Consider the following 23,513-nt stretch of genomic DNA (forward strand, 5'->3'; position numbering starts at 1 on the left):
TTCATACATCCAACCAAAACAATTTATTTAACCAAATTCAGTTAATAAAAAATCAAAATGTGCGAGTTACTAGAAAAAACTACGCTAACAACTTGTAATGCTCAAAATTATGCTTTAAGAAAAGAAGCAGCCGAGAAACGGTACAGAAAATGTGGCTTCCTGAACTTAATCCAACATGTCGACATTTATGGGAAATTTCGATCAAACTATTGTGAATTAAACCGCTCAAGAATATGTTCTAATACCTCAGCTATTTCCATAACTTCCATTTCTTCAAAAGAGAGCAAAATCACTGATGGTTTTGGTAAGCAAGCTGAAAATATATCGCTGAAAAGTGTGGATTCAAAACTCAGTCGATTTACAGCGTCTTCGAAACTTTCGGGGCATTCACAATCTGATAATCAGAAAGTTAGGTATGGTAATAAAAACAGGTTGTCTGGAAAAAACTATATTTTTGGAGGTGTTATACCGAAGTAGTTTTTCGATTTTAATAAAAATACCTGGACACTGAATTTGTTATTTTTCTTGTGATTGAAGATTTCATCATCATTTCATGAGCCTTATCTCAACTGTGTTGGGGTCGGCTTCCAGTCTAACTGCAGCCGCTGAGTACCATTGCTTTACAAGGAGCGACTGCCTATCTGACCTCCTCATCCCAGTTACCCGGGCATCCCAATACCCCCTGGTAAGACTGGTTGTCAGACTAAAGGGGTAACAGGGATAGGTCATTAAATCAAAGGTTTAACATCGTGTAGACCGAAGGTCACTTCCATTCAATTTGGTTGAAAATTCACATACACCGGTATTTTGTATTCACATACAGTGGTAAAGGTACATTAATGCAGTACCGAGAGATATGTACTCCCACATAAGGGAGCATATAGGGAAGGTACTTGGGGGAAGCATTTAGAAGGAGGAGATAAGGCAGTCTATAAGGAGATTACAGTGAGTATTAAAAGTCATTTTAGGAAATATAATTTATTCCAAGTAATGCATATTTTATAATGTTTCGGACTCCAAACCGCCCTTTCACGTGGGTTCTTTAGGGCCAGACGACGCTCTCGATCCAGGGCACGTAGTGTATGACCCTGGTGTACAGTCCGGAGCCAGCAGTGATGCCGCACTGCTTCCCGGCTGACGTCACTCCGACCACGGTCGCCACGCAGCGATGCTCGTCTAGAGTTTTTGACTGAAGTGGTCCGCCGCTGTCACCCTGGTTATTACGAAATAAGGATCAAAAGAATGTCAGGAAGATACTTCCCTGTAATGGGCCACACTTCAGACCAAATTGCTCTTAGAACATAATCTGCCTAATTCCTTAAATCCCGTGCATTGGAGAGCACGTTAATGTCGGTCCTGCGCGTGATCTCTCTCCGGTCGTGTCGGATTGCTGTCCCATCGGGCTATGAGAGTGAAGAAATAATGAGTGCACTGGTGTCCGAGCAAATGCTTGTGCACTATAACATGTCCTGCGCAGCTGACTGATCTCCCTATATGAGAACAGCCACCGTGATCAGCATTGGATATTATTACTTCCTGAAAGGTCTAGCATGATAATCTGAAGGTCGTACCTCGCAGGAATCAGCCACGGTCACTCTGTCTCCGTAGCACATCTGTGTGGTGTGATTGTATCCTTGCAGAAGATGTCTGTATTTGGGGTAGTGCTGCTTACATTCCTCTTCGCTGAACCTCGAGATGTCCAGCTGAAAGAAATCATTGCATTAGTAAAGCCTAAAGTCTTATACACACCGACTATCATTGAACATATATCAATCGTTACAGCTAGTCAGAAGCCAGGAAGTCTGGCAATCAGGGGTATTGGATTGCCCGGGTAACGGGTTTAAGCCGCGGCCCGTATGGACTCTTGACCGGATTAAAATATAGCCTGTGTTACTGGGAAAGACTGTAGCTTTTTAACAGTGAACTTTTCAGATCAGTTCAGTGGTATCGAAGCCTCTAGGGTACAAAAAACCGGCCAAGTGCTAGTCGGACTCGCGAACGAAGGGTTCCGTACCAGAGCAAAACTGAGCAAAAAAATCACGTTTGTTGTATGTCCCCTCCTCCCCCCAAATATTTACTTTATTCTAGTTTTCAGTATTTATTTTTATAACGGCAACATAAATACATCATCTGTGAAAATTTCAGCTCTCTAACTATCACGGTTCATGAGATACAGCCTGGTGACAGACGGACGGACGGACTGACAGAGGAGCGAAAACAATAGGGTCCCGTTTTACCCTTTGGGTACGGAACCCTAATAAAAAAGATGATCCTCTTTATAATGTTGCTATTGAAAAAGCCTTTGCCCAGTGACGGCTGATGAAAAGCCGGTTAAAAATACTTACAGTCTGCAATGTATCAGCCAGTTGTTGTCTGTGACCCAGGGCTCCCCACCCGGTGCCCGTCAGAACCTCTTCAGCCTCTCCCTTCGTGTGGAGACACGCTGGATGCACGTCATCATTGAATTTTATCCTGTCAAAAGTCCCTGCTTTAAGAAAATAAGTGTTCTGGACACATATCATATCATGTCGTTTATTGCATTCCATAATGTACATTAGGTGGCAATATGTTAAATGATAGTCACAATTATGGCCCCTGATGGGCACAGCAAAATAATTAACCGCTTGTATGTCGGTGGCGCGGATCCACGCAGACACAATTGATTTTGTATTGTTCCTCTAATTATTCAAGCAGTGTGTGCCCAGCGCGGTCAGTATGGGCAAATCACTTCCAAGGCTGCGGGATTGTTCGCGCGAGTTACCGCGGCCCTGGTACATAAAAGGCCTACGACGGATCACGACGGTTTTTAGTCAGTAAGAGTCTGACACTCCCTCACCGCTGCTAACCCACAGCTGGAGGGGTCATTTTTGATGATTTTTCTCGTCGTTAAAAAATCTCTTCCAGCTTGGAAGTCGTCATTGTCCAGCAGAAATCTTTTGACTGTAAGGATGATTGTGTTGACACTCTTCCAAATGTATTCAGCTTCTTGTCAGTAGCTGAGTGTTTGACAAGGAACTGCCTATCTCACATCAATACCCAATTGTAGTGTGTAAACCGACCTTACTCACAACCTACCTATGCATGTACTCAGTACTAAGCTTAGGTTAATCAGTTCAGTATTATATACGCCTTAGACATAGCAACACTTCTCTATCATTTCATCACCAATAACTCCCCACATTACGCAATACTAGGTAGTTATGCTCATAATCGCTGCATTTTAACTGTGGTGTGGTATGCTTCCAGAGTGTTTTACAATGAGTAAATGCTTGGCTGACGACAAAACACACTTACATGGATGAAGATAAATAGTTACCTTAGAATTCGAATTCGACTAATGCTCAATCCTTCTCCCAGAGAGGCCTGTGCCCAGCAGTGGGACGATAAAAAAAAGGCTGTAACAGTAACAGAATTTGAGTGGAACCACCAGAAAAGGCGAGTCCAAACTTACTCAGTATCAGTCTCGAGCAGTGCGATGTCGTGGTACTTGGAGGGCGACTTATACTCCGGGTGAGGCACCACCCTCCTCACGTTGTACGTCTGCCACATGGCCAGAGGGTCGGAGCGTCGGAGGATGCCGAGCGCGATGTACTTCACGGGTCCTCTGCAAAAATTTGAGGCTCGTATTGTGAGAGATGTTCTCTTAGCCAGGGTGCCTGTTCTCATATAAGGTGATTAGCCCACTACGCAGGACATATGCACAAGCATTTGTGCAGACACATATGCACTCACTATTTCCTTTCTTTCATAGCCCGATGGGACGGCAATCCGACATGGCCAGAAAGGGATTAGGCGCAGGAGCAACATTTACGAACTCTCCGAAGGACGGTTGAATCAATCACCAACTTCCAGGCTCAGGGCTGCTTTGTGTTTTCTAAAACCCACAAAGCGGTTTCGGCCCGACTCGGGTATCGAACCCGAGACCTCGTGCGACAACTAGACCGTCGAGGCAGTTGGTCTTGGAGGCTTGTATTGTAGGTCAGTTATGACTGGAGGCCAGAGTAAAAAAGGCCAATACCAGAAACTGTATACTGCTTTTTGTAGTGTACTGCTTTTTTCAATTATATCTCCCGAACCAGTACGTGGTGGCCCAGTGAGTAAAGCACCAACATTTCATGAGAGTGTATGTTCGATGCCAGGTCAGGCAAGAACCAATGCAACTTTTCTAAGTTTGTATATACTTTCTTAGTATATCTTAGATACTATCTAAGATAGTCTGATATGGTGAAGGAAAACATCTCGAGTAAACCTGGACTATATAGTCTGAGTTCACCAACCCGCATTGAGCAAGCGTGGTGATTAAGGCTCAATCCTTCTCCGTGTGAGAGGAGGCCGCAACCCAGCAGTGGAACGATAAAAAGGCTGTAGGTAACTATGTCTCCCTAAAGTTGATGTTCAGTGAGAGATACTTACATTTTTGGCTGGGACAAGCAGTGGGCAGCCGTGAGGATGTACCGCTCACTGATCACAGTGCCTCCGCAGAGCCAGAGAGCGGAGTCCACGTCTGGGCCGTATCCAAGCAGAGCCTGAGGAGACATACAGTTATTTAAAGAAAAATATATAACGCTGATGGCTATCAGCGAACATCTTCAGCAGTCGTTACGGGTAGTCAGAAGCCAGTAAGTCTGGCAACCAGTTTTACCAAGGAGTATTGGGTTGCCCGGGTAACTGGGTTGAGGAGGTCAGATAGGCTGTCGCGGATGCTCAGCTGCATCCGGTTAGACTGGAAGCCGACCCCAACATAGTTGGGAAAAGTTTCGGAAGATGAAGATGATGATGGGAAAATTAGAAATTTCTTACCATATGCGGATATTGGTACCGTTCAGCGTCTTGCCCTTCAACATATAGATATTCGTCGAATTTCTCCAGTGATACTTTATGACATTTCTTAGCTTCTGAGTAGCGAAGACGAAGCAATTCATAATACCATGAATGCCCATACTCATGTTTGCAACCAAAGTCAATTTTATTCTTGTACCGAGTGCAGGCTGAAATCCAAGAATTACCAAATCAAATCAAGAATAATCCAAATCAAATCAAAAATAATTTATTCAAACTTGGCTGCAAGTTAGCACTTTTTGAATGGACAGGAATTTACAAAAGACAACCCTCAAAACTCCCACCCTTCACCACTTCCTATGTGTTTTTGCTGGGAAGAAGAAGTGGCGCAACAAACTCCCCAGCAACACATGTCTGTCTGTAGGTTAGAAGAACCTTAAACATTGTTTGATATATACATTTATATACAATGTAATTTGTATATTACTTGTCACTTCATTTTAACGACTTATTTTGAACATTGTTAGGCTTTTAAAATTTAAAAGAACTCACCATCTTCAGCTTTCTTTCCAGTTAAATACAGGAAACCCAATTGAGCATCCATTATCATTTTCCTGCAAAAGAAAAAAAAAACTTGGTTGCCTAGCAGGTAAAGAACCAATCTCTGAAGTATAATTCCAGATCAGGCAAGTACCGATGTAACTTTTCTAAGTTTGTATGTACTTTCCAAGTACATAGGTTTTGGACACCAATGTGTCGAAGACCACATTAAACTCTAGGTCCCGGCTGTCACTGATCTTGGCAGTCGGTACGTGTAGTCAGAAGCCAGTAAATCTAACACCAGTCTAACCAAGGGGTATTGGGTTGTCCGGGTAACTGGATTTAGGAGGTCAGGTAGGCTGTCGCTCCTTAAAACACTGGTACTCAGCTGCATCCCGTGATGGAAGCTCTATCTTTATTTATAGGAAAAGGCTAGGCAGGTGATAAATATAGTTCAAATACCTGATATCTTCAACCAGATCGCAGTCCGTACAGCACACTATGGGTGTTTTGCCTTCGAAAGAGCATATCTGTAAGGAAATATATCATCACTACATAGTATAATACAAAGTTGCTTTTTCTGACCCTATAATTTGCACGCTTAAATCTTCAAAACTACGCAACTGGTTCTCATGTGGTTCTTTTTAATAGATAGGAAGTGTTTGAAGAGGAAGGTTTATATGTCTAACAAGCCATTTTCCCGCGATTTCACACGCGTTCCGTGGGAACTACTGCCCTTACCGGGATAAAATATAGCACTAAGGAACAATTTAGATCAGTAAAAGAATTTTGGAAACCCAATTAGCGGATCCAAAGATTACCCCTACATACAAACTTACAAAATTTACCTCTTTGTGATATTAGTATAGGTAACATCCATTTAATTGTTATCAATATATCATAACATACTGATATCCCATGCGTAGTCACAGCCCAGCATTGGGACGATAAAAAGGCTGATGATGATGAGAATCCGACCGTTTAGTTTAAATAAGGAAAGATGTCAATGAACTTTTCTGAATGCAACCCGTTTATGCGCGTATTTTTGGAATGGATTGCAAACAAAATTATTTAAAGATATTTTCTTAACACCAGTATAGCAGGTTTTTTACAAGACCCTAAGGTTTTTTGCTTCTATTTATTTTTGTGTCCCAATTTCTTTTGTATTATTTAGTTGCTGTGTGTACCATATAAATGGTTTTATTTTATGTCTTTATATTGCGCGAGATGGTAATGAAATAATGCATTTTCTCAGATGAAAGCCGATAAATAACATAATCTGCCGGGGCTGCGGAATTGTTCGCGCGAGTTACCGCGGTGCTGATAATAAAAGGTCTACGAAGGAACATGGTGGGGTTTAGTCAGTAAGAGTCTGACACTCCCTCATGCTGCTCCTACAACGGGAGAAGTTATTTGATGATATGATTCCTCCTAGCCGATTATCGGCTATGGCAGAGGACATATTATAGTGCACAAGCATTTGCTTGGACACAGGTGCACTCACTATTCCTTCGGACACGACCGGAGAGATCTCAGGCGCAGGACCGACATTAACGTGCTCTCCGATGCACGGAAAAGGTGATATAAAAATTACTTACTGGTGTTTGTATATTTTCTTTCTTATCCACAAGAGTGCCCAAACATTTATATAGACTGACACATCTTCCTTTAACTCCATTTGATTCACATGTAGCACCTGAAAAGAAAAAAAAACTATTTATATATAAAAGAAAGTCGTTTTACATTTTATAAAGGCCAAACCGTTTAAGCTGAAAATTTGTGGGGAGGTACATTAAACCCGGGAAAAGGACATAGGACATAAGGAAGCTAGTATAATATAATAAACGAGGACACCTTTGTTTGCACCCTAAAGGCTCGGAAACTACAAAACCAATTTGAAAAATAATTCACTGTTGGAAAGCTACACTCTTCCCGAGTAACATAGGCTATATTTTATCCCGGTACGGGCAGTAGTTCCCACGGGACGCGAGAAAAACGGTTGGAGAATTATATATAGGGTGACTAGTATTAATTAGTAACCGATACTCAAACATGTCATCATCCTCCGAGCCTTTTCCCAATCATGTTGGGGTCGGCTTCCAGTCTAACCGGATTCAGCTGAGTACCAGTGCTTTACAAGAAGCGACTGCCTATCTGACCTCCTCAACCCAGTTACCCAGACAACCCCTTAGTTAGACTGGTGTCAGACTTACTGGCTTCTAACTACCCGTAACGACTGCCAAGGATGTTCAATGACAGCCGGGACCTACAGTTTAACGTGCCATCCGAAACACAGTCAATGGTGTCTAAGATATACTTAGAAAGTACATACAAACTTAGAAAAGTTGCATTGGTACTTGCCCGACCTCGGATCGAACCCGCGCCCTCATACTTGAGAGGTTGGTCCTTTACCCACTAGGCCACCACGACTTTAGACATGTGATTCTTCTATGATTATAAACAATTGTTGCATTTTTAAATTAATTACTTTAGTTTCATCACAATAATTACCATTGCATAACAGTGCATCTACATTTACATACTTAAGTATGATTCACCCGTCTTCGTGAGATGAAAAATTTATAAATACCTATACAAATGCGTAGATTTTCCTCAATTTCAATTTTATTCTGTGGCACACTGGTACTCAGCTACATCCGGTTAGACTGGAAGCCGACCCCAACATAGTTGGGAAAAAGGCTCGGAGGATCATGGATATACTTAGATTATTTCTAAACCTACCTTCGTACAATCCTAAATGGCTGTTTACACAAACACTGCATAAATAAGACAATATTATTAAATAATATATCATTATATTAAACACGACTGTTCGACAAAACATTGTAATGACAACTAAGGACTGGTTTTCAAAAATGCTAATTTGCAAGAGGTAAATGTGCCTTTGCAAATATGAGGTTAGCTTTAACTGCCAATTTCTGTAAACTATCTATCTATTTTTTTAGGCTTCCGTAACCAAAGGGTAAAACGGGACCCTGTTGTTTTCGCTCCTCTGTCTGTCTGTCACCAGGCTGTAAGTGTATCTCATGAACCGTGATAGTTAGAGAGTCGAAATTTTCACAAATGACGTATTTCTGTTGTCGCTATTCTGAGTACATAAAATACTGAAAACTAGAATAAAATAAATATTTTGGGGGCTCCCATACAACATACAATTGGGAAAGAAGGCTCGGAGGATGATGATGATTTTTTTCTGACGAGACGCGAGTGAATCCGCGAGAAAACAGCTAGGATAAAATGTTAGGGAAAATATGTAACGTGAATTCCAATAGACAGTAGTCTATATATTTTTCCTAACATTTTATGTCAGAGATTTCCTCAAAGTAACGCCTGTTTTCAAAACCTATTGATATACAGGGTTACTGGTAAGTAGACCGCATCCTTTCAGGAGGTGATAGTATAGGTCAATACGGACAAATTTGACCCTGGGATACACTGGGCAAAAGTTAACCCGTTTCAAGATAATCGAATTTCTAGATCAGTCGTCTAGGTACACGTATAAATTTTCATTATTAGTCAAAAGTCTCGTTTTTGTGGATTTTTGTGTGTTTTTGGATAGAAGATGAATCATTTCATGATAACAACCCATAAAATTGTACAAATCACAGAGGAAATTATAGCGAACAGCAATTACTTTTTTAGTAAATATTTTCTCAAAAATATTACTCTTCATTTTTTTGTGCAGAATACTTAAAAAACATCTACATTTATCTAGCTATCCAAAAAGGTACAAAACACACAAAAATCCGCAAAAACGAGACTTTTAACTAGTAATAATAATGTATACGTTTACCTAGACGACTTGTAAAGAAAAGATCTTAAAATATGATTATCTTGAAACGGGTTAACTTTTGCCCAGTGTATCCCAGGGTCAAATTTGTCCGTATTGACCTATACTATCACCTCCTGAAAGGATGCGGTCTACTTACCAGTAACCCTGTATACAACATGTAACTTAACTAACGCACATCCTGAAATTAGTTTGTTCAGAATCGTTTACTGAATCGATTTATATCATTTTTAATATAAGTAATTTTTTATCCCAAAAATAATTAAAACTACGGAAATTATTGTCATATTACCCTATACAGTCAAAACAAATAACAATGCACATATTAAATTAAAAATTCAGTGTATGTATTATGATTATAACACAATATTCTAATTAGGGTGTTTGAGGATGTGCGTTAATTACGTTACATGTTGTATAGAGCTTTTGACAAAATTCAATTTTAAAATCGGAAATCTATCGATAGATATGTTATAGAAAACCACCGTTAATATACCATATACAGAAGTTTAAGTAATATACAATACTAGCTTTCCGCCCGCGGCTTCGCCCGCGTGGAATTCGGTTATATTGGACACACAGCGCCATCTACAATCCATCCATCAAGCAAACAATATTTTTGTTTTCCCTCGGGAATATCTATTTTTTTCGGGATAAAAAGTACCCTATTATTTAATCCGGACTTCTAACTTTACGGCTGCAAAATTTCAAAGCAATCGGTTCAGTAGTTACGGCGTGAAAGCGGAACAAACAAACAAACAAACAAACAAACAAACAAACAAACTCACTTTCCCATTTATAATATTAGTAAGGATACATTCCTAGGTATTTATTAAGTGCCAAGTGTGTTAATTTATAGGTTCTATACAACATACATATAAATATATTAAGAGGAAACATATTTTATCTGTTTGTGTGTACCCTTTAGGCTCGGAAACCATAGGACCGATTTGAAAAATTATTTCACTGTTGGAAAGCTACCCTCTTTCCGAGTAACATAAGCTATCTTTTATCCCGGTACGGGCAGTAGTTTCCGTTGGACGCGAGTGAAACCGCGGGAAAATCAAGTCTTTTGTAAAACCTGCACCTAATGTTATGTACTGCATCACATATTTACATAAAAGTATTGATCGTGACATGCGCAGTACGAGTTTATAAAGGTACTTAAAGGCAATCGCTAACTACAGACTAAACAGTCGGGCGACTGTTGCCCCATCGTAGACAAAAAAATATATTTAAAGAAAATCATCATCATTATCCTCCTGCTTTTATCCCAATTTTATTTGGGATCGGCGCAGTATGTTTTCTCCTTCCATACTCTTCTATTTGTCGTCATCTCACAAGTAACATTCTTTCTTACCATATCGACTTTCACACAATTCAACCATATTTCTTTGGTCGTTCTCTTCCACTAAATCCACTATCATCCTCCGAGCATTTTCCCAACTAGGTTGGGGTCGGCTTCCAGTCTAACCGGATGCAGTTGAGTACCAGTATGCCACAAGGAGCGACTGCCTATCTGATCTCCTCAACCCAGTTACCCAATACCCCTTGGTTAGACTGGCGCCAGACTTACTGGCTTCTTACTACCCGTAACGACTGCCAAGGATGTTCAATGACAGCCGGGACCTACAGTTTAACGTGCCATCCGAAACACGGTCATTGGTGACTAAGATGTACTTAGAAAGTACATACAAACTTACCGGTTTTCGCATAGCTTGTCTGTTACCGGTGCCACTTTCTAACTTTCTCTGATAAATATAAAATCTTGATTCCAATCAAAATTTTCAATCGGTCTGATACTGACTAAAAAGTTGGCAAATATCTGATCTTTGTAATGTGCGTACTACCATTCAACTACATACTGATTTATGAGCCCAAACCAACTATCGGCCGACTAAAAGTTTGCAGTATGCAAACACATCCTTTGTTCTCATCACCCTTCCTAAAAACATAGCTAGATGCATTTCAGTGCAGACTCTATAGCTCCCGTCTGGTATCGATCGTGACCTGCGCAGTGCAGTTAGAGCTTTCTAGACCAGACTTCCCTTTGTCTGAGTATCCAGTGCGTCGCCCGACGTCTGCCGTGCATCACGTGTGACTCCTTCAAGACTTGCTTCTGTGTTCCGGAGCCCTATCTTATCACGTAGCCTTCAGTTATGCTGGTAAGTGCCTACATATTGCTCTGGAACCTATTTTAAACCTCATATGCTAGGTGTTACAATCACAGCTCTCAAATTACTTCGTTGAATAAAAAGGGCGTGGCTGCCTATGTTTAAATTGAATATTAAGTCTCACTCTCCAGATCTACAGTTCTGTATTAGAGTATTATAGGAGAAATATCTATAGGACAAGATTTTAGCTCGTCTCAAATACGTATTCCAAAATGTCTACCAGCTCCCTTTATCTATATGTACAAAGAGAAAGACGCCATTTTGTTTTATCATTAGTTTTTCAAATATTTGGGAAATCTTTTGCAGGTTGCTGGTTGGGGAAGGCATCTTAGAAAACGGCTGATTATTGAAGATGCAGTCTTAAGCAGTGGGCCTTTGAGTCGAGAGATAGGAGGCATCATGATGGTATGTACAATTTTGGCTAACTAACCTTGTGTGAAAGTTGTCCCAAAATTAATCACTTAATGGAAGCAGGGAAGAACATGCTCATTAAAAAATGTTGTTCTAATTTCCAGATCTCGTTGTACCAGTTCGCATTCTCTCCACACGTGGCGTTGCTCCGGCACGTGGCATGCGGCGCCACTTGAGCGCGCTGCGACGGGGCGCAAGTGGCGCCACCAACACCTGAAGCGCCAAAGTCAACCTCACCTGCACGCGGCGCGCCCTGCTCACACCGACGAGGCTCTGGCGACTCCTTTACTCTTCACATCAGATAAAGATTTCTAGGACCTCCTACTACTCTTTACCTGATATTAAGAGTAATAGATTAAGTTCTAGATTTAAGTAAAAATAATAATATTTTTGATATACAATAAGCTTTTACTATAATAATAGGTGTTGTCTTTAGGATAAGTAAGTATCGCATTTTTATTAATAAAAATTAGGGTCTAGGGCGACAAATTGTTGTTTTATTTCTGAAGTCCTTCTCCTCAACGTTGCAAGCTAATGCAGTCTACCGTTAGGACCTCTTGTCAATCATTCATCCTCTTGCCCTAATGTCAACCCTGTTTTTGGTCACTGTAGCTGCTTTTCTTCTTCCATACTATCTATCTATATGGAGGTTTTAAGGATAGTTTTAAGGATGAACGTGGATGGATATTTGGAAGAGGACGACCAAAGAAACGATGGATGGAATGTGTAAAAGTCGATATGGATAGATAGAATGTTACTTGTGAGATGATGGCAGATAGAAGAGTATGGAAAGAAAAAACTGGCTGCGCCGACTCAAAATACAATTGGTATAAGGACAGGAGGATGAGGATGGAGGTATCCTCATCTCACATGCAACATATTTTGCAGTCATATGAACTTTCATCCATCCATTGATTCTTTGGTCGTCCCCTTTATCTATATCCATACTCTAACATGCTCAAACGCTCCCATGTTGATGTTGAGTGTTGAAATAATTATTAGCCGAATCGGACAGAGTTCTACGTTCCACTATTGTGATGGGGTTGAAAAATTGAAGAAATTTGACAGATTGAGGCAAGTTTATTTGCTATATCTAAATTTTATTCGACGTTGTGAGGTTTTTAATTCACATCTTCATCAAGCATCCAAGCTGCCTGGTCCTTCGCTCCTCATGTGTCGTTCCTCAGGGCCAGACGACGCTCTCGATCCAGGGCACGTAGTGTATGACCCTGGTGTACAGTCCGGAGCCAGCAGTGATGCCGCACTGCTTCCCGGCTGACGTCACCCCGACCACGGTCGTCACGCAGTGATGCTCGTCTAGAGTTTTTGACTGGAGAGGTCCACCGCTGTCACCCTAGTGATAAGGAATTAAGCATGACCATAAGCATATAAGGAGATCAGACAGTTACGCAGGACATATTTATAGTGCACAAGCATTTGCGCAGACACAAGTGCTCTCACTCTCATAGCCCGACAGGACTGGAATCCGTTTCGGCCGGAGAGCCAATAAAATAATGGGGACAATTAGAAAGACATGCCGTAAAAATTAATAGATTGACTTTAAAGTTCAAGTTTCCTTAATATATGAAGATCGTACCTCGCAGGAATCAGCCACGGTCACTCTGTCTCCGTAGCACATCTGTGTGGTGTGATTGTATCCTTGCAGAAGATGTCTGTGTGGCGAGTAGTGCTGCTTACATTCCTCTTCGCTGAACCTCGAGATGTCCAGCTGGCAAATTGTTTTTATTAGTCGAGCTTAATATAAAGTCAGACTAAAGTGTCTATACAAGAAATACTAACAGACTGCAATGTATCAGCCAGTTGTTGTCTGTGTCCCAGAGCCCCCCACCCGGTGCCCGTCAGAATCTCTTCAGCTTCCCCCTTCGTGTGGAGACACGCTGGATGCACATCATTGTTGAAGTTTATCCTGAAACAGAGACATTTTATGAACTCACCACTGACTTCATCATTGAACTGTATCCTGAAATTCAAAGTATCTGTCAAGCAGGACATTCTCTTCATGAAAAACATCTTCGTCTACAAAATAAACTTACTCGGTATCAGTCTCGAGCAGCGCGATGTCGTGGTACTTGGAAGGCGACTTATACTCCGGGTGTGGTACCACCCTCCTCACGTTGTACCTCTGCCACTTGTCCAGAGGGTCGGAGCGTCGGAGGATGCCGAGCGCGATGTACTTCACGGGACCTCTGAAATGGAAGAACTGAATGACACACAGGTGCTCAGGGCAAGAATTAATCCATGAAGAATTTAGTCTGCAGTGTTCTCTAAGATAACTTTTCAGATCATATTCTGGCATAGAAGGGATTTTGGGGACAGTTCTCAGCCACTTTCTATTCAAGCGCCGTAAGTTACCTTTCTTGGATGCGACCAAATCTTACCATTGTCAAGAAGACTGGCGTATTTCGTAAAGTAGACACCAGTCTTTTGTTCATACATATTTATTTCCAGATCATGGTGAAGTAAGCTGGCTGGCTTGTCTAACCAAGGAGTACTGGGTTGAGTAGGTCAGATAGGCAGTCGCTCCTTGTAAAGCACTGGTACTCAGCTGCATCCGGTTAGACTGGAAGCCGGCCCCAACATAGTTGGGAAAAGACTCGGGAGATGATGATGAAGTAAGCTGGTAGACTTACACTCTTGGCTGAGATATGCAGTGAGCAGCCGTGAGGATGAATCGCTCACTGATCACAGTTCCTCCGCAGAGCCAGAGAGCTGACTCCACATCGTCGCCATACCCGAGCAGAGCCTGGGGGGAAATTACTGTCTATCAGAAAAACCTGGACTACAAAGTCTCAAATTACCACCCTCATTGAGCGCACGTGGTGATTAACGCTCAATCCTTCTCTGTGTGAGAGGAGGCCGCAGCCCAGCAGTGGTACGATAAGAAGACTCAAGGATTTCTCACCATGTGTGGGTATTCGTACTTTTGAGCCGCTCTTCCTAGGGCGTAAAAGTACCATCTCTGTTCTACAAATGTCAAATTCCTACATTTATTGGCCAATGGATATCCCAGTGAAAACTGCCAATCGTACGATCCATGCTTGCATACATAATTCAAAGTATGCTTAAACCTTGTGCAAGCTGGAAAAAAAATAGTTTTCACCTTTTGAGTAAAAACAGCTTAGTGGGTAAAGAACCAACATTTCAAGTATCTACACACATAAGCACGCCCGCTTTCGTGAAGTAAAGCATCTATGTATATAAGAGTGCTGCAATTTGCAAGTTGTTTAGGCTCGTCCATGTTTTTTGCAATTTAGCTGCGAGCCGACATTAAGATTGGCGAGAAGTATACTTAGTATTTTTTTTTTCAACTTTCATAAGCTTTAAGCATACTGAGGATCATGCGTAGCAAGCAAGGTATAAATACATAGTTTAAAAAACTAAAAAAATCGACCCCAACATCATTGGGAAAAAGGCTCGGAGAATGATGAAAAAACTAAAAAACATGCTTGTCATGCATTGTCATCCGAACTCGGAGCGTGTTCAACATCCTAAATGAAGACCGGGAAGTGGGTCAAATTAAGATTCCAAGACTTTGTATACTTACAAACTTAAACTATGTACTTTACTTAATAAAAATACTATATACAATACTAAAAACAAAATACTATATATACAAAACATAAAAACATACATAAAAGAACACTGATTAGGCATCGAAATATTCCTCCGCATCACTGTCCATTTTCTTACATGCATAGTTACAAGTTAAGCTAATATAAGCGTGTTAAAAATACCGTCAGTCGTGGATGGATACTTACCAAAGTTTACTTACCCGGGTTACTAAATTGAGGAGAACAGATAGGCAGTGGTACTGTACTGCACGGCTGTCATTGAACATCCTTGACAGTCGTTACGGGTAGTCAGAATCCAGTAAGTCTGACACCAGTCTTACCAAGGGGTATTGGGTTGCCCGGGTAACTGGGTTGAGGGGGTCAGGTAGGCAGTTGCTCCTTGTAAAGCACTGGTACTCACCTGCATCCGGTTAGACTGGAAGCCGACCTCAACATAGTTGGGGAAAGGCTCGGAGGATGAGATAGGTAGTGGTACTCACCTGCATCCGTTTAGACTGGAAGCCGACCCCAACATAGTTGGGAAGACTCGGGAGATAATGCTGGTTAAGTTAAAGATTCTCACCATGTGTGGGTATTCGTATCTTTTAGCCGATCTTCCTTGGCTGAAAAAGGATCCTCGCGATTTTAAAAGTGAAACGTTCCTGCAAGGGTTGTCAAATCGATAACTCAGTGAATATGACCAATCGTAGGAGTCGTCATGCTTGCATCTATAGTCAACGATCTGCTTAAACCTTGTACAAGCTGAAATGTAATAAATTAAACATGTTTTATCTCAGAAAGCGTGGACCGATGCTTGTGTGTGTAAATGGAAGAAGGAAAAATAACGGAGACACCATATAATTTTACATCAAACTGAGATCCAATCACGACTCAATTACGATTAAAGCGTACGTGGCGATTCGGCTATTTTTTCTTTTAAATAAACGTTTTAATCCGTTTCTGTGAGTCAATAAGAATCATATTCTCTGCAAATTATTTGCGATTGCAATATGATTGTAGAGCAATCTACCGTATAGACCAAATGGCAGACCAGTCGCAAACCAATCGAATGTCATTGGAATACGATTGGTCTTCTTTAGTAGCAGAATGCCCGATATGGTTAAAACTGCTATTGCGATTCAATTTCTATTCAATTTTGACATTATTAACTTGAAAGAATCGAGCCCCTATAATGAGGCCCAGTTACTAGGACTAGCGAGAGGTTCGGGTTCCTTGCCAGTTCAAAACCAATCTGTCAAAGATCTTGACTAATAGGTAATTTTTTAGGGTTCCGTACCCAACGAGTAAAACTTGACCCTATTCTTTTGGCTCCTCCTCGGTCCGTCTGTCCGCCTGTCACCAGGCTATATCTCAAGAACCGTGATAGTTAGAGAGTTGAAATTTTCACAGGTGATGTATTATTTGGGTTATTCCCGCTCGGTAACACCCTTTTGTCAACACTGTTGACGATCGGGAAAAAAAAGTTTCGTTCGTTCACAGTGTTGACGAACGCTGGTTTTTATTTTAAAAATATGGAAAGACTTGTCATGGATTTTTAAAATGTTATAATAGATTATGTTAGATCTTTTGAAACACAATTAACTAGAAAATAAAAGTGGCCTTATCATGTGCATAATAACCATTTTACACTAAAATAATAAGTAGCGTTCGTCAACACTGTGAACGAACGAAACTTTTTTTTCCCGATCGTCAACAGTGTTGACGAAAGGGTGTTACCGAGCGGGAATAACCCATGTATTTCTGTTGCCGCTATAACAACAAATACTGAAAAGTAGAGTAGGTAAAATAAATATTTTGGGGGCTCCCGCACAACAAACGTGATTTTTTGCTCATTTTTGCTCGATATTGACCACGGAACCCTTCGTGCGCGAGTCCAACTCGCACTTGGCCTGTTTTTTATTTCAACTTTCATAAACTTTAAGCATATCGTGGATTATGTGTAGTGGCATACAAAAAATACTATATATAGCACCATATCACATCGCTGGGCGCGGTTGGTCCGAGGATGGGTGACCATCTTGTCATGACGAGTTCTTCCGTTGTACCGGAAAGCATTATAAATTGGTGGCTCCCGGCTGTTAGAAGCCAAAAAGTCTTACAATGATACTTACTGACAGGTATCGGGTTGCCCGGGTTACTGAGTTGAGGAGATCAGATAGGCAGTCGCACCATAAAGCACACTGGTACTCACCTGCATCCGGTTAGACTGGAAGCCGACCCCAACATAGTTGGGAAAAAGCTCGGGAGATAAGCGGTGGTTAAGTTAAAAATCCTCACCATGTGCGGGTATTCGTATCTTCCAGCCGGTCTTCCTTGAATGTAATAGTCTTCTTCCTATTCAAATAGTGTCATGTTTCTACAAGGCTCACCATATTTATAATAGCCAGTGAATACGACTAATCGTATTATCCCTCATGCTTGCATGCATAACCCACGAAAGCTGAACATTAAGGTTCTTTTCACACAGACCGGAATCAGCTCCGATCGGCTGCGTGAGATGCAATCGAAGCCAAACGTCTGTAAGACCGAAAAAAAGTTCGCGATCGGAGCCGGTCCTCTTATTATTTTACACCAAACGCCTTCGAGCATTCTCAATAACAAAAGCAGGGCACATGCAAAAATAAACCTTAGGTACTACAAATACTAAGTACTCGATTTTCAACGTGTTAAGAATTTGCTCTCCTCTCCGAGCCGATCTGTCTGAACGGACCCTAAACATGTTTTATCTCACGAAAGCGGGGTCCCATGCTTGTGTGTGTAAATGACTTGAAAAACAAAACTACTCAAAATCGAAACCAAAAATTGTTTACTCAAACTTGGCTGCAAAAACAGCACTTTGACAACGTCAGATATTTACAAAAGACAGCCCCCAAAACGCCCGCCCTTCACCACTTCCTATGTGTTTTTGCTGGGAAGAAGAAGTGGCGCAAGAAACTCCCCAGCAACACATGTCTGTCTGTAGGTTAGAAGAACCTTTAAACAATTTTCTCCTAAGAAAGTAGCGCGCCAAAATACTGGTGTTCGGGGGACGAGGAACGTTATTTGATCCGCCTTCACACGCCTTCAGTGAAACCCACCCAGTATTTTCAAAATAAAATCTCTAATCAATCAAGACCAATCTTTGACAGATTGGTTTTGATTTGACAAGGAACCCGAACGTCTCGTTAGTTCTAGTAACTGATCACGTCTACCGTACGTGGCTTGAGCTACAAGAAGGCGTATGACCTACCTTTCTTATGGCATCTCCGCTATCTTTCCTTCCTCCGTGGTAATGTGCATGCATTTACTCAGACAAGTATAATTTACTGTACCTTATATACCGTTAGTTGCACAAACGTCCATTCAAGTTAAAGTTTCTTTAAATCTAACGCTGGGTACTCACTTAGCAGTGTAGCACGTAACGTATCAGATACGGTGTCAAGTGAGTACGTAGGCACGAGCCCGCTACGAGCCGCTCGCGCGTGGAGCGCTGTAAGCTCGCAGTGACCCGCCGAGTGGCGGATTCAATGCGAACACAAAGGCGGCTCGCAGTGTGCTCGTGAGGACCGTGGACGAGCCGTACCCACTTGCAGGTTGATACCGTATCTGGTACGTTACGTGCTACACTGCTAAGTGAGTACCCAGCTTATTGCCGACTCTTTCTTTGTCATCAACAACATAAAAAGTGTTAGCAACAGATTTAATGAACTTCAATGGACGTTTGTGCAACTGACGGTATAGACTACAAAACTACATATCATATTTTATAATTATTTATCAAACTTACCATCTTCAGCTTTCTGTCCAGTTTTATAAAGAAAACCCAATTTGTCATCTATTATGATTTTCCTGTAAAAAAACTTAATAAAGGTGAAGGTTCCCTTAGCCCATTATCGGCCATTAGCCGAGTAGCAGACATTGAACATCTTTGGCAGTCCTTACACGTAGTCAGGAGCCAGTAAGTCTGACACCAGTCTTACCAAGGGGTATTGGGTTGCCCGGGTAACTGGGTTGAGGAGGTCAGATAGAGCAGTCGCTCCTTGTAAAACACTGGTACTCAGCTGCGTCCAGTTAGACTGGAAGCCGACCCCAACATAGTTGGGAAAAGCCTCGGGAGATGATGGACTTAATAAAGGTTTATATAAAAGTGAAGTGCTTACCTCAAATCGTCAACTAGTTCGCAGTCTGTGCAGCATATTATCGGCGTTTTACCCTCGAATGCACATATCTGCAAGAAAAAGCAATATATTAATAAGCGTTTAATAAAGAATTTTCTTATTATTTATTGTTTTCCTAGTTGGTGGCTAAAGGCGCTGTTACAAGGAACGTAACGTCTTATCATAGGGTGCTTACATAAAGAAACAGGTTGCCGGTACAGACAAACCTGTACGGGTAGGTACCGATCAGTGCAGGTATAATATTTCAATACAATCTTATTGACTCACTCATAAAGAAACAGGTTACCTGTTTACCTGTTTCTTTAGAATATTATACCTGCACTGATCGGTACCTACCCGTACAGGTTTGTCTGTACCGGCAACCTGTTTCTTTATGTAAGCACCCATAGCAACGTCATATAATTTTGAGGTTATATAACGAAACGTACATGTCATCAGCAATTACAAAAATAGAAAATTGGGAATAGAAAATGGAATAATAGGACAAAAGAAGTCGGTCAGAATCTTATGCAAATGTACGAAAAAAAAACTTTTATATTTAAAAATGTCAGCCAACACACGCCTTACCCATTACTTACCTATTACTCAAGCAGCTACAAAACAATAGAATGATAGTTTAAAAAACTAAAAAACACGGTTTTAGCACACGAATGAATTAATCCGATTTGTAATGAGGTTTCTTAACTAGTCATGTATTGTCATCTGAACTCAGAGCGTGTGCAAAATTGCATCCTAATCGAAGACCGGGAAGTAGGTCAAATTAAGATTCCAAGATTTTCTTAGTTACAAGTGAAGCTAATATAAGCGTGTAGAAAATAGAATGCAGTTCACTGAAGACAGGTATAGTTTTAAAGCGTGCCCACCGACATGTAAAATCATCGGCACGAATCTTGAGCGCTGACCTTCACCTGACCAGAAGTGATTTATTAGCAAAGAACCAATCCCGAGTGACGGCTATGACGCGATGCACTGCGGGCTAATCACCGCTTCAGCCCCCGCGCCTCACTTCATACCACAAAAGGGACCCAATAAATGACTTTTGCGCAGGTGAAGGTCAGTGCTCAAGATTCGTGCCGATGATTATAAAACAGTTTTTGTAGAAATAGAAATACATACACATAATAGAATCACTTACCGGTGCCTGCTTATTGTATTTCTTATCGAGTATAGTACTCAAACATCTATATACGTTGGCACAACGTCCCTGAAATGAATCCCATTCGCAGTAGGACCCTGAAAACAAAAGAATAATAATTTCAGCATTTGTGAACAGTCGTGGTGGCCTAGTGGGTAAAGAAGCAACCTCTTAAGTATGAGCGTGTATTCGATTCTAGGTCAGGCAAGTACCAATGCAACTCTTCTAAGTTTGTATGCACTTTTTAAGTACCTACTACCTATATCTTGGATACCAATGACTGTGTTTCGGATGGCAGGATAAACTGTAAGTCCCGGCTGTCATTGAACATCCTTGGCCGTCGTTACGGGTAATCAGAAGCCAGTAAGTCTGTCTCCGAACGGTTTCACTCGCATCCCGTGAGCTATTTAACAATGAATGATTTTTGCCAAGCAACTTAAGTTTGGGATATATGGGATAATCTCTGGAACCGCTTAACCAATTTTGATATTTCTGTGTCATCATCTCCCGAGCCTTTTTCCAACTACTTACTTGGTTTCAGCTTCCTGTCTAACCGGGTGTAGCTGAGTACCTTTAGAAGGATCGGTTACCCGGGCAACCCAATAACCCTTTGCAAGACTGGTTGTCAGTCTTACAAGCTTCTGACTACCCGAAACAATTGCCAAAGATATTCAAATGAGAGCCTTGGGTAGTCAGAAGCCAGTAAGTCTGACACCAGTCTAACCAAGGGGTATCGGGTTGCCCGGGTAACTGGGTTGAGGAGGTCAGATAGGCAGTCGTTCCTTGTAAAGCTCTGGTACTCAGCTGAATCCGGTTAGACTGGAAGCCGACCCCAACATGATTGGGAAAAAGGCTCGGAGGATGATGATGATGATTCAAATGAGGGCCTTAATGCTTTAATGTCTAAGAAATATGTAAATAAACGCAATCGTGTTTATGAGGAAAATGATAGAAATAACTACAAAACACGTTTATTTTTAATACCTGATCAAAACAAGAAAAATAATGAAAAAGGATACTTAGGTAGGTACTTTGTCCAAAATAATAACCAGTTTTGTTTTCAAACTGAGGATATCGACACAAAATTATTTAAAGTAAATACGGACTCTGGAACTTTTAGTCGGCAGATATATTGTTCGGGCTCATAAATCACTCATCATCTTTCGAGCCTCTTTTCCCAACTATGTTGGGGTCGGGTTCCAGTCTAACCGGATGTAGCTGAGTAGCAGTGCTTTACAAGGAGCGACTGCCCATCTAACCCCCTCAACCCAGTTACCAGGGCAACCCAATACCCCTTGGTTGGCTTCTGACTACCCGTAACGACTGCCAAGGATGTTCTATTGAATCTGTTTAACGTGCCATCCGAAACACAGTCATAAATCAGTATGAAGATGACTGGTAGGCACATTACAAAGATCAAGTATTTAGCCGGTATCAGACCGACTGAAAACTTTGATTGGAGACAAGATTTTCTTAAAAAAAACTGGTAAACTGTCGGCCGACTACAAATTTTGCAGTATACTGCTATTGTGGCTAACTTCCACCCGCGGTTTCGTTCGCTTTTCTAGAGAACTTTCACGTAGTAAAACTCTTTCGAACAATCCCGCAGCCCAATCAATTGTGTCTCACGTAGATCTGCGCACCGGCAAGGGGGTACTATATTTATTATTACCCGGTCAACCCAATACCCCTCAGTAAGACTGGTGTCGGACTTACTGGCTTCTGGCTACCCGTAGCGACTGCCAAGGATGTTCAATGACAGCCGGGACCTACAGTTTAACGTGCCATCCGAAACACAGACATTTTTAAAGACCAATACCATTAAAGGCGTAAAAACCACAATAGTAGAACCTACCTTCCTCTAAATCTAAATACTCGCTTTCCACAAAAAAACTGCATAAACACGACACTATTAATATATGAAATAACATTATGTAGGTATATAAAACCTCAGAAACGTCAGATCGTCACCACATTTGAAATTCTACTAAGGAAATAACAATATACAGGTTTTTGCAAATAAATATACCTATCTATAGCTATACTTATCTCTACTTACTACTAATGCGAAAGTAACTCTGTCTGTCTGTCTGTTACGCTTTCACCTCTAAACCACTGAACTGATTTCAATGAAATTTGGTACAGAGATAGAGTTGACCTTGAGAAAGAACATAGGATAGTTTTTATCCCGGACTTTTGAAGAGTTCCTTTGGAAACGCGATATAACCGAACTCTACGCTGGCGAAGCCGCGGGCGGGAGCTAGTTACTTATAAACTAATAATACAGAGGAAACATATCATCATCCTCCGAGCCTTTTCCCAACTATGTTGGGGTCGGCTTCCAGTCTAACCGGATGCAGCTGAGTACCAGTGCTTTACAAGAAGCGACTGCCTATCTGACCTCCTCAACCCAGTTACCCGGGCAACCCGATACCCCTTGGTTAGACTGGTGTCAGACTTACTGGCTTCTGACTACCCGTAACGACTGCCAAGGATGTTCAATGACAGCCGGGACCTACAGTTTAACGTGCCATCCGAAACACAGTCATTGATGTCTAAGATATACTTAGAAAGTACATACAAACTTAGAAAAGTTGCATTGGTACTTGCCTGATCTGGAATCGAACCCGCGCCCTCACACTCGAGAGGTTGGTTCTTAGTCTACTAGGCCACCACGACTTTTATCTATACTAATATGATAAAGCTGAAGAGTTTGTTTGTTTGTTTTAACGCGCTAATCTCAGGAACTACTGGTTCGATTTGAAAAATTCTTTCAGTGTTAGATAGCCCATTTATCGAGGAAGGCTATATGCTACTTTTTATCCGGGTTCGTGCAGAGGATGTTCGTGCATTCCTACGGGATGCGGGTGAAACCGCTGGCAGAAGCTAGTAATATATACATATTTCTTAAAA

At 41.4% G+C, this 23,513-nt stretch overlaps 2 protein-coding genes and 1 long non-coding RNA gene across 4 annotated transcripts; 1 reads left to right on the plus strand and 2 right to left on the minus strand.

Annotated features, from left to right (window-relative positions):
* Nucleotides 1–962: 962 nt before the first annotated feature.
* LOC135116585 (serine protease snake-like) lies at nt 963–8,180 on the minus strand. The gene is made up of 10 exons (XM_064043063.1): nt 8,062–8,180; nt 6,918–7,015; nt 5,782–5,849; nt 5,332–5,393; nt 4,801–4,988; nt 4,414–4,526; nt 3,452–3,604; nt 2,346–2,472; nt 1,572–1,703; nt 963–1,213 (listed from the first exon to the last, which is right to left on the minus strand). The coding sequence occupies exons 1-10, from the start codon at nt 8,162–8,164 to the stop codon at nt 1,043–1,045; spliced, it is 1,215 nt and encodes a 404-aa protein (XP_063899133.1). The 5' UTR covers nt 8,165–8,180; the 3' UTR covers nt 963–1,042.
* A 2,914-nt stretch (nt 8,181–11,094) lies between these two features.
* Nucleotides 11,095–12,201, plus strand: LOC110382674 (uncharacterized). The gene is made up of 3 exons (XR_002429982.3): nt 11,095–11,295; nt 11,611–11,709; nt 11,820–12,201. It is a non-coding gene; the product is annotated as an uncharacterized LOC110382674 (long non-coding RNA).
* Nucleotides 12,202–12,781: 580 nt separating this feature from the next.
* Nucleotides 12,782–22,608, minus strand: LOC110382673 (serine protease snake). Of its 2 annotated transcripts, none has more exons than XM_064043064.1 (10): nt 22,456–22,608; nt 20,601–20,698; nt 19,448–19,515; nt 19,075–19,136; nt 14,639–14,814; nt 14,367–14,479; nt 13,770–13,922; nt 13,516–13,642; nt 13,313–13,444; nt 12,782–13,069 (listed from the first exon to the last, which is right to left on the minus strand). In XM_064043064.1, exons 1-10 carry the CDS (start codon nt 22,529–22,531, stop codon nt 12,899–12,901), a joined length of 1,176 nt encoding a protein of 391 aa, XP_063899134.1. In that variant the 5' UTR covers nt 22,532–22,608; the 3' UTR covers nt 12,782–12,898. The 2 variants fall into 2 exon arrangements, with proteins under 2 accessions (XP_063899134.1, XP_049704360.2); XM_049848403.2 differs by lacking the exon at nt 14,639–14,814 and adding an exon at nt 15,871–16,049.
* Between the last annotated feature and the right edge of the window lie 905 nt (nt 22,609–23,513).

This window comes from Helicoverpa armigera, chromosome 30 (assembly GCF_030705265.1).
Source record: "Helicoverpa armigera isolate CAAS_96S chromosome 30, ASM3070526v1, whole genome shotgun sequence".
NCBI lineage: Eukaryota > Metazoa > Arthropoda > Insecta > Lepidoptera > Noctuidae > Helicoverpa > Helicoverpa armigera.